The sequence below is a fragment of the Penicillium psychrosexuale genome (genome assembly GCF_028828465.1).
Source record: "Penicillium psychrosexuale strain IBT 29551 chromosome Unknown utg000004l, whole genome shotgun sequence".
In the NCBI taxonomy this organism is placed as follows: Eukaryota; Fungi; Ascomycota; class Eurotiomycetes; order Eurotiales; family Aspergillaceae; genus Penicillium; species Penicillium psychrosexuale.
In genome coordinates, this window is record NW_026643189.1 from 7078833 (window position 1) to 7093863 (window position 15031).

Sequence of the window (15031 nt, forward strand, 5' to 3'; positions counted from 1 at the left end):
GTCCTATCTTTAGTTCGCCTATCATCAGCCACGAATTGAAAACATATACTAGCAACATAACAGCAACATAACATGAGATCCCCGAATTCCGGTCTGATCTACTTGGCAGACTCCCGCATATCAGAACCTAGATACCTCAGGCACTCCTATCATGTGGATTTAATCTAGCCGATCTAAGGGATAACAAGCTTGTCTGCACTTGTCCAGAAGACTGAGGTCTCCGGTGAGAAAATGAAGTTTCCGTGCTCGATGATATTAAATGCCGAAGGCTATATCGGGGTGATGAGCGAGACGCAAACTGGGGTTCTAGTCGTGATTACGATATTGTCATATGTTCATCAGATAGAAGATATAAGTTTCTGTACACTCCGATATGATAATACTTCATGAGTTCTAGCTTTCACCAGAGGCAACATACATCGGAGCTGCACGAAAAATGACCATAATAACCCACTGTGGCCTGTTTGAAAGCTACTGGTTTTTAATACATCTAATAATTAAGAAGCTACGCCCCGGTGTACGAATCAAGACAGCACGGAATCCGCTTTCCACATCAAGTCATGGTGGTCATCATATATCGGCAGAGATAATAATGACATAGGAAGCGGAAGAAAAGAACCGATCAATAACCAGCGTTCAATTTGAAACTGCTTTATCACCACGGAAAATACGATCCGGGAATTGTTCAATACATCCCTTAGCTCAGGCTATAAGTGTCTCGCTGTAGACCCTCCGATGAAGCAATAGAGCCAAAGACCTTCCATTCGATTATCTTTCTCGTCACATCCCTTGAAAACCAAACAAGACCAACAGAGAACCAGCCCGCAAATATGGCCGTCGCAGTTCAGTCCGCCCCTATCAGCCTCGAGACAATGTCCGACAACATCGATGCCGTCAATGTCCATAAGACAGACCTCAAACAAGACAAAGGACTTTACGATGAATCCGAATTCGACAAGTCCAAAGACAAGGCTGGCTTCCGTCAGTTCGAGGATGCCTGTGACCAAGTCAAAAACTTCTATGCCCAGCAACACACCCTTCAGACGGTAGCATACAACCTGAAAGCACGCAACGATTTCAAAACCAAGACTCGTGCACACATGACTGTTTGGGAGGCGATGGAAAAGCTGAATACATTCATCGATGAATGTGACCCCGATACCTCCGAGTCCCAGATGACCCACCTTTTGCAATCCGCTGAAGCAATCCGCAAAGAGGGAAAGCCTCGCTGGATGCAGTTGGTCGGACTCATCCACGATCTTGGCAAGCTTCTCTTTTTCTTCGGGGCCAAGGGTCAGTGGGATGTTGTTGGCGATACCTTCGCAGTTGGCTGTGCGTTCGACGACAAGATTATCTTCGGTAACAAGTCTTTCAAGGACAATGAAGACTATAACAACGAGATCTATAGCACCAAGTTTGGAATCTATTCTCCTGGCTGCGGATTGGATAACGTCATGCTTTGCTGGGGCCACGACGAGTACCTCTACCATATCGTCAAAGATCAGTCCACAATTCCCGAGGAGGGGCTGGCAATGATTCGGTACCATTCATTCTACCCGTGGCACCGGGAGAACGCATACCATGAGTTGATGAATGAACATGATCATAAGATGCTGGAAGCTGTGAGGGCTTTCAACCCTTACGATCTGTACAGCAAGAGCGACGAAGTCCCAGATCCTGAGAAGCTGAAGGTAAGCTTGACCCTTGGATATTTGGATTCTACCGCGATGCATGCTAACTCGGTACTGGACAGCCTTACTACATGGAGCTCATTGATGAGTACTTCCCCACGAAGATCATCAGGTGGTAGTTGTGCCGCACTCTTCCTGTTTTTACAGTCAAATTGATACTAGCTAATTAGAATCAGCGCGTTGTCCTTTTAAACATTCCCTGATAATTATAAAACAAGGTATAACTACCTATAACGTATCTCACATGCGAGCGGTGCACAAATGAACGGCACAGTCCAAAACACATAGTAAGTTCGATAAATTACAACTTGATATCTCAACAACGGTGGTCTATTAAATTTGAAAATAATAACATTGTTGTTGGAATAACCGGCCGACTATTCTTGTTCTCTATACTTTCAATTCTACTTGCAGTATCTATACTAGAACTCATCTATCGCCACCAGATTCATTGCTGTAATATCGCTAGGACTTGAATACTGCGATAAAGTGGAGATATGGAGCATCAAATTGTGGAAGCAAGGAGCAAGAAGTGATCGATCGATATTTTAGTTGTGGAGAGAACTGCCATAGATCCATATATATAAGCTCATAGGGACAACGAAAACGAAACAATAGTCATACACGGGCAAAGAGAGGTCTGAAAAACTACCTAATCAAGTAACGACAAAACAACCAAGCAAGCAACGGTACATAAAAAATAGAAAAGGATTCTGGCGCGCATTGTGGCCTGATTTGGATATTGCCTACATATTCCAGCGACCAGCTCCTTGATCATTGGCAGCGAGCATACCCAGGTACCATAGCGCTAACAAGACTGTCAATTGTGGTTGCGCAGCAGTTCTACCACTAGTGAATGGAATAGTCGGGACAAGTTCAAGGTTACCGTCGAAACATAACCAGTTCTCGGTTAGTTATAAGAAATCTATATCGAGAATAGTGCTACTTCTTATACCAATTCACTTAACTAAATGGTTGACAGTACTCCATGCGCACGGTATATCTGGGATATGCTGCTATAGCAGTGTTCCATTTCCAAGACAGCTTGATATCTCTAGGAGCGTGGTTCCAGCTTATGCCTTCCGGAACTCCAAGTGGGTAAAATGAAGTATCAGGTGTGAAGGAATTTAGAATTATTGCATACTGTCCGACGTCGAACTCTTGGAAAAATATTGTCGGATATCGTACTTATCAAAGCATTCTCCGATGTGATGGCGAGGTCGGTAGAGGATTCGGTGGAAGGCGTGTCTGTCTAAGAACGTTTCCGTGTCTTTGCAAAATGATGTTCAATTCGGACTCGCGCCAGACCCCAATGCTGTGGAATTTTCTGCTTCATAGGCTGAGTTTGTTGTGTCGAGTTGAATGAGGTGTAGGTATGCCTACTTGGACCTCCATAGCTGAGTAGTGATAATATGCAAATCAACATTGGAAGCCCCGAAGGCCGGGTTATCCCCGAGAGACCCTTGGCTCTTTGTGTGAGGTCTCACGGTTGAAAGTTGTGGGCTTGCCGAGCCTTCGCTTCGGTATTTCAGAGATGCCCGTTCAGACCTGCGTCAGCTAAATGATGGGAAAACCAGATCTAAGCGGCTTATGAAGAATCTGTGACAGAGCGTTCAATTCGGAAGATCAGCTACAACCTAGTAAATCGGGGCCAAGGAAGAGCTTGATCATCAGTTGCAGTAAAAAACATATGCTTCGTCGAGTTTCCCCTTTGCATGGTCGCAGGCCTGGTGAATGTGGTTAGACAACGTCATGGCACATGCCTTCAGAGGGAGGAGTTCTCACAAGGCAATCGCCAATGTCAACAACAATTTGTTCTTCATTTCTGAGAAGCTGCTCCTGTTCACTGGTGATCTGATGTTCGTCGTAGGTTTCTGCTCGATCAAAGTCCATCCACACCACTCTTTCGGCAGTACCTGTAACGACCATCATGTTCCTTGGTTTGGGATCCCTGTGCCGCACTAGGGCCTTATGTATTTGTTGGATACCACTGATGAGATTATCCATCCGTTGCTGCGTATAATTCTCTAGAGTGATCATTTCCAGACCGGTGATATACTCCAAGAATATGGCGCTAGGTGGGTATTCGTCGTCCAGGAACATTTTCAAGTGGGGTAGGCACGCAGATGGATCGAATTTCCTCATAGACCCTAGGAAATTGGGCACGATTCCACGGTCACATAGACCCCTGTCTTTGAGTTGGGTGTAGGCAGTGGTTTCAAGCACATGGATGTCGAGTTCACAGTTCTCTGGTTCGTAATATTGCCGTGGGCCCCTTCCGTGATGCTTCGCATGTTAGTATTTCGGTAGTCAAAGCTACTTATGCTGGCTTGACTCACCACCTTCATAACACATGTCTGGCCGCGGACAGTGACAAGAAATATTACGGAATATGAAGAGGCAAAAATCTTCTTCTGGAAGCAAATCTCCGTGGGATGTAGGTTGTCAAGATTCGACATGATTTGATCTAGTCGTGCACAGAGGTGCCAAAGGAAACATGCTCTGAGAGATGAGGCAAGTGTTGGTGAAGGAAGAAAGGAGCGATGGCAAAGCACCGGTCACGTGTAATACTGGTCACGTGTAGTCCGACCTCTGGGCGCCTGAAACAGCGGTTGATGACCTCGCCAAAGTGTATCGCTCCTTGAAATTCTTCTACAAAAAATACGGATACTTGCGCCATAGGGGATTGTATCAGAGACTCCCACATGGTTATTCGGGACCCCCTTTTGGTTTATTCGGACTCCTGCTGTCTGATCTCTTAGGCTTCAACTGACCGCCTACCATAAAAGTTCACCGCTTTTCTGGCCGCTTTTCGTACAATTTACTGTTTATGTTTGCTAAGCGAGAAGGTTCGATGTTTGCAATGTTTGCAAAGGGTCAACTATACGAGGGATCTGGACGGCCTGCGGCCGCCCGATAGTCGTTGCAGAGCAAAACGACTGATTCTAACTTCTAATGCTACGTAAAGTGTGACTGTAGAAGCTCTGGGGAAGATAATGATGGTTCTTTCTCTAGTCTATTTATTCTGCCGGTTAGGATATTCTGCCAAAGTTAGCTGACCGCATAGCTTCTTATGATTTTGGAGCCCATAGGAGAAAAGACCTGGTCACGTGACATGCCCGCGAGGTTATGATTTAATTGCTTCGCTTCGCTCCGCAATAATCAGGCCGTTTCCCACTTTGTAACTTACTTCTTCTTTCTCTCCATCTTGGTATGCTTCTCTATTTACACGTGACCTGACACCTCACAATAACTTAAGGGCATGTTTTCAAAGGTCGTCAATACATGGCTTATAGGCCTTAAGCATCAAAATTGAAGAAAGAAGCGTGAAATTATGAGCAGAATGGTGCATTTTTACTGTTGGGGCAGCGATTTTAACTGGGATAAAGCAGCACTTTCGATCCATAAAGTGAATGAACTAGTAATGGCAATTTAAAACGGCCGGTTTTTCTTGGATGAGGCCTCTAGCTAGCTCCCCGCATTTCGTGAGTCTTAGGGCTGGAATCTGGGGTCAATTTCCCTGGATTTTCCTACAGTTAATCTTGTTACGGTCGACCAGTAGCAAAGCCCTTTCATTTGCCGATCTAAGAGGCCAAGACCTAAACGCCTGTGGATCTCAGACTAATAAATTTAAACACCAACTTCAGAAATAAATGACCGGACTCTGATTATTGAGCTAGGTAAGCTTTAGGGTTAAAGGTATATGTGGTGGAAATCATCTATAAGCCTCCTTGTATGTCCGTCAGCTAGCAATAACCTTTCATCTACTCTTCTTCGAATTTCTGCCACAATGTCCTTCCCGCAGCCTACTCCGACGGCAATCTCGAGGGAGCATGTGGATGAAGTGAAAGAGGCTATCTCTCTAACCCCAACGGGCAAGGGAAATGGAGATGACAACAATCTGGATGATATTGCCCAGATATTAATGGACCAGGAGGGTATTGAATACCCGGCCGAGGGTGAGTATTCACCACTTTTGTAGTCTCTATCGGCCTAACAGATTAGAACATCGAAAGCTACTGCGAAATATTGATTGGCGAATTGTTCCCCTCGCTGCTTGGGTCTGCGGTCTACGATTTGTGGACAAGGTACATATGAAAGAGCAGTTCCTACCATCCCATGGATTCTTATGCGATATTATAGTCTGGTCTTGGCCGCCACGACATATGGTCTTCGCGATGATCTTCACCTTGTTGGCCAAGAGTACTCTTGGTGTGTTTCTGTATGGCTCCCCGGCTTGGCCCTCTCAAGACAAGACCACTAATGAAGGTGGGGACAGATATTCTATTTTGGATACCTTACAGGGTCTTTCTTCTCTGGTCGCGGCCTGCAATATTTCCACGCTGGAAAGTTTATGGGTGATGCCTTGCTATGTTGTATTGGGGCCACGAATTTGCTTTAATATTGGTATTGAGGTTCATTCTTGGGTACAACATATTCATTTGTTGGCAATAAAATCTGTGGCTGATAAGACCTTAGGCTTTTCGAATCATGCCTTATTCCTGGACTATTGCTTGTGTATGTCTTGAACAAATCTGGATGGGTATAAGATATAAGCTAATGCACTGTTCTTCAGCACAACCATGTGGTTAGTGGGATATCTGGCAATATACTATTCATGCTAATGAGATGAAGGTATACACAAGAAGAGCAGCCTCTGCGGTTTGGTTTGTGGACTATGACAAACGGTGCTCTTCCGGTGCCCTTCTTAATCATTTACTATGGTCGGTATGCTACCAGATCCCTCTTTTCAAAAAATCTAACTTTGAACTGCGGGGCTTAGTCATGTCACAACAGGTCCCATAGTTAGTAGGTTCATCTTTGTCTTTATGCTTTGCTATAGCTAACGTCTGCAGACATCCTGGCGGCTCATTTTCCTCACCATTGGTCTCTTGAGCAGTTTGACAGGGGTGCTTATGATATGTGCAGTCTACTATTTCCGATGTAAAGCCTAATTTATCTAGTTTGTTTTCATGCCCGATGCGCCACAGTCTGCAAAATGGCTAAGTGGGCGAGAAAGGGCTATAGCTGTCAAGCGCGTTGCCCAGGCCTAGCTTGGACTTAAAGATAGTAAGCCACCTAGGAACCTGTTTGATATCATGTACTAATCATCTTCTATAGCTCATTTCAAGTGGGAGCAGGTGCAGGGAACATTGAGAGACCCGCATGCGTGGTTGTTAATCTTACAGATGTTATTCTCCCAGACTGCTGGGAGTGTGACAACAAACTTTCTCGGGATTGTGATCAAGGTAATACCCGAACGAGTACCTTAGTCATTTATCATCTTACTGATAGATTAGGGGTTTGGGTACACTGCACTGAAGGCACAATTATATACCGCCCCCAATTACGCCATTCAGGTAAAGAGCCACCTCCTTCCATCATCTAAAATTTAGAAAGCTAAAAAAGCACTCAAGGCCGTTACGCAACTCCTAGTTTCCGGTCCTCCGACATTCTTCGTCTTTTTCCGCAACAAGAAACAGCCACTTGCAGCCCTAGCTAGTATCGTTGGCGTTATCGGTATCATCATTCTATACGTGACTCCCCCCGAAGAACAGTACCAACACCGTCGACTCGCGGGCTGCATTATAATCTCGGCTTCTGGCGTCAACTATACGGTAATCATGTCTATAATCGGAGCCAACTTTGTAGGATTTACGCGGAAACAAACGGTCACATCAGCCGCCTTCTTCCTCTACTGCGTTGCTAATATCGTCACACCTCAAACCTTCCTAGGAGAGGAAAGCCCTCAGTATCATACTGGGCTGGCGTTTGTGCTAGCGTGGGTTTCCCTACTTCGAAGCCTAGTGGTCTAGGATGCTAATATGGTGAATAGTTGTCTTTCGATATACATTGTTCTCTCCACGACTACATGGGTTGTCATGCGAGTAGAGAATAATCGCCGAGAATCGCGCGCTCGAGAGAACCCCGAGTATGTCAGGAGTGCGGGGGGGCTGAGTATGTTGTCTGGGCTCGGAGATCAGACGGATCTTCAAAATAAACGCTTCCGGTATTCCGGCTGAGTTTGGAATTTTCTATATATACAAGTCTGATAGGAACTGATATTGAGAGGTCATTAGAACTGCTGTCACTACTATAAAGGTTCTCAAGTTATACTTATTGCGAGTTAAGCACTCTACTAGTAGGTCATACAAATCTGGGAATCCGATGAGAATTTTGCTGCAGATAAATGTATGTCTAACTCTATCCAAAATAATTTGTTAAGAGGGTTGTATATAAAGCCCCTGCACATAACTAGACTTCAACCAATTCTCCAAGATTGTCTATCAGACTGCATCGGTAGGGCTAGTATCAAGATTCTTGGCAGATTGGAAGCAATTCCATGAGACTCAATGAGAATCAACTGCAGTTCTCAAGAACTAAATAGCACTATGACCGCACGGACGGACCTCTCAAGGAAGTTTGTTTGTTCGTCGTGATGTCACCTGAAGTGGGGCTTCACCTTCGGTAGACTCACCTTTTCTACTTCACTTCTATTCCTTCTCACTCCTAATCTTCCATCATTCATCACTTTGAATATCGAAACTTTGACCATCATGGCTACCAACGTTATTAATCCCCAGGTGATTCCAATTGCTGCGCCTCTTCCTGGCCCAGCCGAAGCTCCGGCAGTATCCTTTTTGAGCTCGAATTCCACAACTGCATCAGTCAATATTGAAGCCAAGGCACCGTTCTCAGCTATTCAGGCCCTCTTTGATCATCTCCACAGCCACCCCGATGATGTTGCTAAGCTCAATGCAACTTACCCTCACCGGGGCGTTATCAAGACTGCCGCTCTACACAAGACCGAGTCGGATCAGAAATTTACTATTGATCTCTCGCCCATGCGAAACTCCCGGATTCCAGAATCTCTTCGTGGGTCCTTGGATCCTCATGGCCTGGGTGAGGTCCTCGCCTTCTTCAACTCCATCAGTGCTCAGTATGTACCCACCATACTGTCTTCTCTGAGCATCCTCGCTGGTACCGATCTTTCTGCGGCACACACCTCATACAATATGAACTATCGCCTGTGTGATTACAATCCTAAAACGGCTGCTCCCGGATCATCGAATGGGTGCGGAGCCCACACGGATTATGGAACCTTTTCCATTATCTTCCAAGATGGCACGCCCGGCCTGGAGCTCGAAGAAACCCCTGGCACATGGGTTCCTGTCCCCGGAGATGCCACTGTTGTCTTGACTGGTTGGTGTGCGGTTATCCTAAGTGGTGGCCGGGTTTCCGCCGCCAAACATCGTGTCCGCCGTTCCCCGGGCGTGCGTCGGTTGAGTGCTGTTTTGTTCGTCGCCCCCGACCTTGACGTGAAATTGAAGCCTCTGGGTGATTCTCAGCCGATCCGATCTTTCTCCGAGACCATCATGCGTGGAGACCTAGATGTTGAGACCTTCAAGGACGTTATGGGGAAGAGATGGCGATACCGCGAGGGAAACGAAGAGATGGACAATGCGGACTCCCTTTCCCAGGATAACGAGATTGAGAACATGGTTTGGGGCTAAGCTTGTGATGACGTCCAGCATTGCCTAAAGGTAGCTTTGGGCATTTCTTCCGGATTTCATGGCACTTTCCCCGATTCCAGGCCACTATTTCTTTGTCCTTTTATCTCCATGAAGCTATTTAGAAGGCTTCATGGCAGTATTTAGAATTCCATCAGCAGTTTATCCCACTTGTGTTGGTCAACAATCTTAGCCAGACACGTAGACGAGATGCATGCATCAGTATCTTTCTCTTCTCCACTTTTCTTGGTGTATTGGCTTTAAATGAGTGTATATTCAACGGACCGCGTGCCAAGAGGAAGTATTGGGCCATGAACTTCCAATTGCGAGTATAAAGTTCGATCTACTCTAGAAGTGCTGTTCCCTGCGATTTCGTTATTTATATATATCATAGTATCGATAATCGGATCAATATTCTACATATAGTGCATCTCAACGTTATTTAGGTATACTGGACCTATAGTGACACTAAAGTGCTTTAGGATATCGGACGCCACTCCTATCATTGCTAAGTGGTTTTCGGTGGATTTATCAAAGCAACATCTTGTCCTTCCCAGAGCTTAAATGAAAAGTAAACTTGTCTTCGGTAAATTGCGTAAGGGACAACATTATATGCTACGCGGTTATCCTCTTTTCTACAGCCAATTTTGAGTATAAAATGTATATAATAACAGGTAAAATCGCTTGTCATTGGTTGTCATTAAGGAAAGTGGTTGGTATACACAATATTCAGACCATAATCCGAGTCATCATAGCACTTCATTCAAGGGAGAGCAGCAGGGGCGTAGCTCTGATCAGGCTTGACAACCACACCGCCAGCAAGCTGCTTGTCGGTATAGGCAGGCCAGATAATCTGGCGAGCCTCATTGACAATGGAAAGAGTAGTGAAGCCATTCCCCTCGCCGAACTGGCCGCTCCAGCCGGAGGTGACGGTGTATCCGCCGCAGGTGGCAGGGCCACCGTTGGCCTCGGAGGCAGGGGTACCCTCCACGATGTAGGTGCAGGGAGTGGCATCACCGGCGCCGGGGTAGATGCTAAAAGTCCAGGTGCAGGAGGTGTCTGCGGTGTCGCAGACACGCTTGGTGTTCTGGAGAGTCCACTGGGGGCTGTCAGCCATCATGGACTTGGCAGAGGTGTTGGCGGGGGCAGCGAAGGCTGAGGAGGCAAAGAGGCCGGTAGCGAGGAGGAGCTGAGTGAGCTGCATGATGATGGTTGGAATGTTGAGTTTTTGATTGGATTATTTAGTCTTGATGGATGTTGGTGAGAATGAAGAGGACAGACAGTATGGGAGGGATGGAGCTATTTAAGTACTTTCCTCCATCATCTAATATCAAGTTTCAGCTCATTGCAGATGACTCTGAACCCTTTCGTCAAGCTCGAAATAGAACTATAGGGTACATGAATGTAACGTCGAGTCAGGTAACACCCGTGGACCCGAAATACGTTGCTCCACAACAGTAGAAGTGAGACAGCCCTGCTAGCTATGATTTGATTTGTGCATTCCTCTCTATGACCTTGTTTATTTCTCGACATGGTTGCCAACATAAGTTCCTTTTTTATCTAAGACATCGTCAAAACCCAACGAATCAGATATTTTTACAGCTGCAGGTTCACCCCGCAAATATGGTCAGACCAGCTGTCGATCACCAGTCGATGACTCTGTGTCATATTCTCTTATACGAAGCAATAATGAATGCTGTATGATCTGATTTCCGAGGGTAACTATGTATTCTGGACCCTGTAACCCCGGTTACGCCACGATTTCCACGCCACCCTTAGGAACCTTGGAATGGCGTTGCGGAAGAATGATAGAAGTGGGCCAAGGATATTGTTGATTGGTGAGAACATTGCCTAAGTGGACATCTTTGATGAATAGCCGACATACCGCCTTCCCGGACCGCATTCCATATCCGGGACAATAGAACTGTATATAGATACATTTATACATTAATAGATCATGATAACTCAATGTTGAGGAAAAGAACCCAGTTAGGCTCCGTTCTGGATGGTTGGGACCTAAATCCAACAGTTCACCTGATGACCATTTCTTTTTGTCTCGCCACATATCAGTCGCCAAGTCTTTCGTGGCCGCTTACGGGAGATTGCAGACGATCTTTCAATTTATCATTCGGTAGGCGTTGGAAAATGAAAGGATCGAGTGATCCGGGGCCGCAGTAAACACCGATTCGCTGGTCCTTCCCCCCACTCATTCGTATTTTGTATTGTAGGTAGGCCCCTTATGCCAGGAGCTTTTCGCTTGTCCCTCAGATAGAGACCTGCGTTTAATGGTGTTGTGCTGGCTACGGAGTACTGCTTGCCTTAAATGAGCTTTGAGGCTGTGAGGGTTCGCCTTTTTCTTGATTGTCAGATCGCAAGCCTTCTCCAAGGGTTGATTTCACATGACGTACCACGTTAGGCGAGCCATGGTCCATTGCCACTGTCCCTTCCCAGACATCAGTCAATCCCCACATCGAACTAAATTTTCCGCTGCATATCGAACAAGTGGTAGAGATCGTTGCTGGGCGTGGTGGAGCCGCGTTTTACCGTGGCGGTGACGTCGGAATGTACAGCGCACTTTCCAGGCTAGGAAGGCGGTATATTTTCTATTTATAAACCTAGGAGGCAGTATTCTCACCATCAGCAACTGGTCCTCATCCAATGAATATCCTTTAGCCTCCGACCTCTATCAATAGTTAACACTTGATATCGCTTATGTGCCCTTGACGAATATACTGTCCCATGGTTCACCAATATATGGGCTGAGCCGGGGGGAGGGAGTCAGCAATCTCACAATGCCATATCCGTAATCTCGGTCCAAGGAACGCCCTCCGACGGATGTTCCAAGCACAAACAAATTTGCGTCGATCCAGGGATCCTCTTAAATGAATTATATGGTGATATGGTGACATGGGGTAGTAGGTGATCCGTTAACACGTCCTGCTGGAACGTTCGCCTTGGAAATGAACATGAAGCTCGTCGTGGTGGGATGGGGCTCGTTAGAATATAGTGTTGCAGTCGACCTCGGTTTCATTGAGGCCCTTCAAATCTAAGTGCGCAGAGTACGTCCTCAGCTGGAGGAAACTTCCATATCTGGTCGCGAGGCAATTATTGAACCTAGCTTTCTCGATGAAGAAGTCCTAAGACAGCCACTTCTCTACTCAGAAGTATACATGAAATCAGCCCGTAGAGTGAGTGTACTTGAAATCTCTAAACACATCATCTCCACCATGGAATAAGTGCCTTTGAAAAAAGATGATAACGGACCCCGTCTTTGGAACTATCCCAACGGATTCCCTCGAGTTCATCTCAGCCGTAAACGAAGTTGCACCACTCAGAAGAGTATCAGTCGTATCAGAAGACCCCACAACTGAAGCACAACTCCTGTCACCAACTGGACCCTTCTCAGATCCAACATCAGCAAGACCAATCTCCCAGTTCTTTGCAAATAACATTACTCTTCTTCGTCCACCCAATATGAGGCTGCAACTCCTCCATATCCTATTCCCCATCCCATCTAAATAAATTGTGAATATTATAAAGCGACTTCTCCAGCTCATCAGGCGGAACAAAGCACTCATCCCAATGAGGCCGGAATTAATCCCCACCCTCATAACGCAGGAACTGAAGACGCGCATTCAGCTGACTGAGACGGAGCATTTCTGCCGTTGTTGCTATTGTGGTCTTGAAAGCTGGAAATTTAAAAGGGTTTGTTTGTGTTATGGCTGAGCTTCTTATACCCCGCTTTTTGAGGCTCTGCCCGGGAATACTGCCTGCAGCTTCGTCTAAGGATTATGGTTAGCTCAGCTGTCCTATCGTCATTCTATATAGCAAAGATTTTTTGGAGCAGTTGTTAACGATGAAGTAGTTGATGCGATAAAAGTGACTTATTTTGTTAGTGGTTTATATACAAATTTTAGGTAACTATCTACCGTCTTGCTAGGGAGTTTGACACTGAGGCGGTGTGGAGGGCGGTAAGATGGGTAGCGAAAAATCAGGCAGGGTGTAAGGGCACCGATGATAACGTTGTGTAAGACCGTTTACCAAGGGTCAAAGACACAGATAGTCTGATGAATCTGTAATTCAAGGCAACTACTGATAATCAAATAATTTTTATACTGAATTACCGTTATCAAAGATGCAAAGGAAATGAAGTTAGTTAACTAGAAGATCCCTAAAAATAAGATTATGTAAGTATGACATCCGCCACATGTGGCACAAGGCATTGCGGCTAGAGATTTCCTGATTGGTTCACGGCCCATCTCATCTCTCACATCCTCTCATCCTCGCATTATTTGGAGCCGACAAAATATCATTATCTCTGATCCAGCCTCAAAGCACACTCTTTTATTTAGCGCTGGACATTTTTATTTCTCACTATATAACAGACAACACAAAGTGATCTCATCGCCCACAAAACAATCATTGCGATAACCTCTTGTCTTTCACCTTTTGATTATCCACTTCGAAACTCAAGTGCCTATTCCAAAAATATCTATATATAACTCATCTCCTGAAGCTGAAAGTTGCGTATTTTTGGGTTGAGTTTGACTATTTGATCAAGTCCCTCGCAAAAAGCCATGTCAACCGCCCCGTCCATGGCTGCTACCAATCAGAACTCCACCCAAGAGCCAGCAACCAGCAATAGCGGGACTTCACGGATGGAGTCAGAGATCCAGCTTGTTTCATCACTAGCCAAACTACAAGAACTCGAACGCAAGGTAAGTACACGAGCCCTTACAGCTCTGCCACAAAGCCAAGCTAATGAGATATCCAGATCCATGAACTGCGTGGATTCATGCCCCAGGGCCTACTAGAGCCTCTGGTGCCTATTGCAAACCCAGATAAAGTGTCACTCGGCAATCCAATCGCTGAAACGCCACGGATTCTCCGGGCTAGTCTAGATGAAACCGCACGCGCACGCGTTGCTGATGTCCAGCAATTTCAGTCCTTGTGGAGGGATCCGGAATTGACCTCCGTCTGGGCGCATGTTGAATCACGCATCAGGGAAGCCAACGGCCAGCTCTTGCAGCCAACAGGGAAGTGGGAAAGAGATTATGACGTTCTTCTAGAAGAACTAGCACGAAAAGAAAAGTCGAAAGTAGACGGGCGTCAGCGAGAGGACGAAGAGGCTGAACGTATCAAAGCGCAGTCTACCGAGGGCGAGTGGAAGAATGTCTTGGAGCGGTTTGTTCAGCGGGATATTCCCGGTGTACGGGTTATCAAGAGCCAGGATGGCACTTCTCTAGCGGTAGCACTTGTTAGAGCTGGTGTTGTCTTCCAGATCAAAGGGATATCTTTTCCTGGCTCCCCGGTCTCTGACTGGGAGGTTTCGAGTAATATCGCTGGTCGGTCACCCACGAAACTTGAGAATGCTATACTGGAATGTGTGGGGTCACGCCCGCGGAAATGGGACCTTGCTTTCTTGCTGGTATGTTCTGTTCCTGACTCCGAAGGATATTCTTGCTAATACCGATGCAGGACATGATTTCTTCCTATGCGGATATTAAGCAGACACCATGCGTGAAGTGCAATCGCCTGGCTGATAACGGCGCCCAACTGCCAACTCTCCGTCGCCCTCGGGCGAATGAACAGTCTTTCAATGGGCCAGCGCGTATATACACCTTTGACGCATTGCACTCTGGATGCGTCTGATTAGACGGTTCATGGGGCCTGAATAGACGAGGAATATCATTTAACTCTTTCTTGGGTCTTAGACGGAATTTTTGGAAGAACATCGGCTCAATGGGCTATATCTATCTCATCTTAGTCTTGAGGGGGAACCTGATTGGAAGCATTCGAGCGATCTATCTGGATTTAACAGAATACCAT

At 46.1% G+C, this 15031-nt stretch overlaps 6 protein-coding genes across 6 annotated transcripts; 4 read left to right on the forward strand and 2 right to left on the reverse strand.

Moving 5' to 3' along the window:
• Nucleotides 1-830: 830 nt before the first annotated feature.
• On the forward strand, nt 831-1810 carry N7518_008532 (inositol oxygenase; the record flags this gene model as incomplete). The annotated part of the gene is made up of 2 exons (XM_057189459.1): nt 831-1691; nt 1754-1810. 2 exons carry the CDS (start codon nt 831-833, stop codon nt 1808-1810), a joined length of 918 nt encoding a protein of 305 aa, XP_057041162.1.
• A 1621-nt stretch (nt 1811-3431) lies between these two features.
• On the reverse strand, nt 3432-4150 carry N7518_008533 (uncharacterized protein; the record flags this gene model as incomplete). Its single annotated transcript, XM_057189460.1, has 2 exons — nt 3432-3977; nt 4031-4150. The coding sequence occupies 2 exons, from the start codon at nt 4148-4150 to the stop codon at nt 3432-3434; spliced, it is 666 nt and encodes a 221-aa protein (XP_057041163.1).
• Nucleotides 4151-5481: 1331 nt separating this feature from the next.
• On the forward strand, nt 5482-7714 carry N7518_008534 (Major facilitator superfamily domain general substrate transporter; the record flags this gene model as incomplete). The annotated part of the gene is made up of 9 exons (XM_057189461.1): nt 5482-5650; nt 5697-5960; nt 6327-6358; nt 6432-6496; nt 6813-6822; nt 6881-6940; nt 6992-7051; nt 7109-7473; nt 7528-7714. 9 exons carry the CDS (start codon nt 5482-5484, stop codon nt 7712-7714), a joined length of 1212 nt encoding a protein of 403 aa, XP_057041164.1.
• A 534-nt stretch (nt 7715-8248) lies between these two features.
• Nucleotides 8249-9205, forward strand: N7518_008535 (uncharacterized protein; the record flags this gene model as incomplete). Its single annotated transcript, XM_057189462.1, has 1 exon — nt 8249-9205. The coding sequence occupies one exon, from the start codon at nt 8249-8251 to the stop codon at nt 9203-9205; it is 957 nt and encodes a 318-aa protein (XP_057041165.1).
• A 760-nt stretch (nt 9206-9965) lies between these two features.
• N7518_008536 (uncharacterized protein) lies at nt 9966-10406 on the reverse strand (the record flags this gene model as incomplete). Its single annotated transcript, XM_057189463.1, has 1 exon — nt 9966-10406. The coding sequence occupies one exon, from the start codon at nt 10404-10406 to the stop codon at nt 9966-9968; it is 441 nt and encodes a 146-aa protein (XP_057041166.1).
• Nucleotides 10407-13779: 3373 nt separating this feature from the next.
• Nucleotides 13780-14854, forward strand: N7518_008537 (RNA polymerase II mediator complex subunit MED27 domain-containing protein; the record flags this gene model as incomplete). Its single annotated transcript, XM_057189464.1, has 3 exons — nt 13780-13920; nt 13977-14630; nt 14681-14854. 3 exons carry the CDS (start codon nt 13780-13782, stop codon nt 14852-14854), a joined length of 969 nt encoding a protein of 322 aa, XP_057041167.1.
• Between the last annotated feature and the right edge of the window lie 177 nt (nt 14855-15031).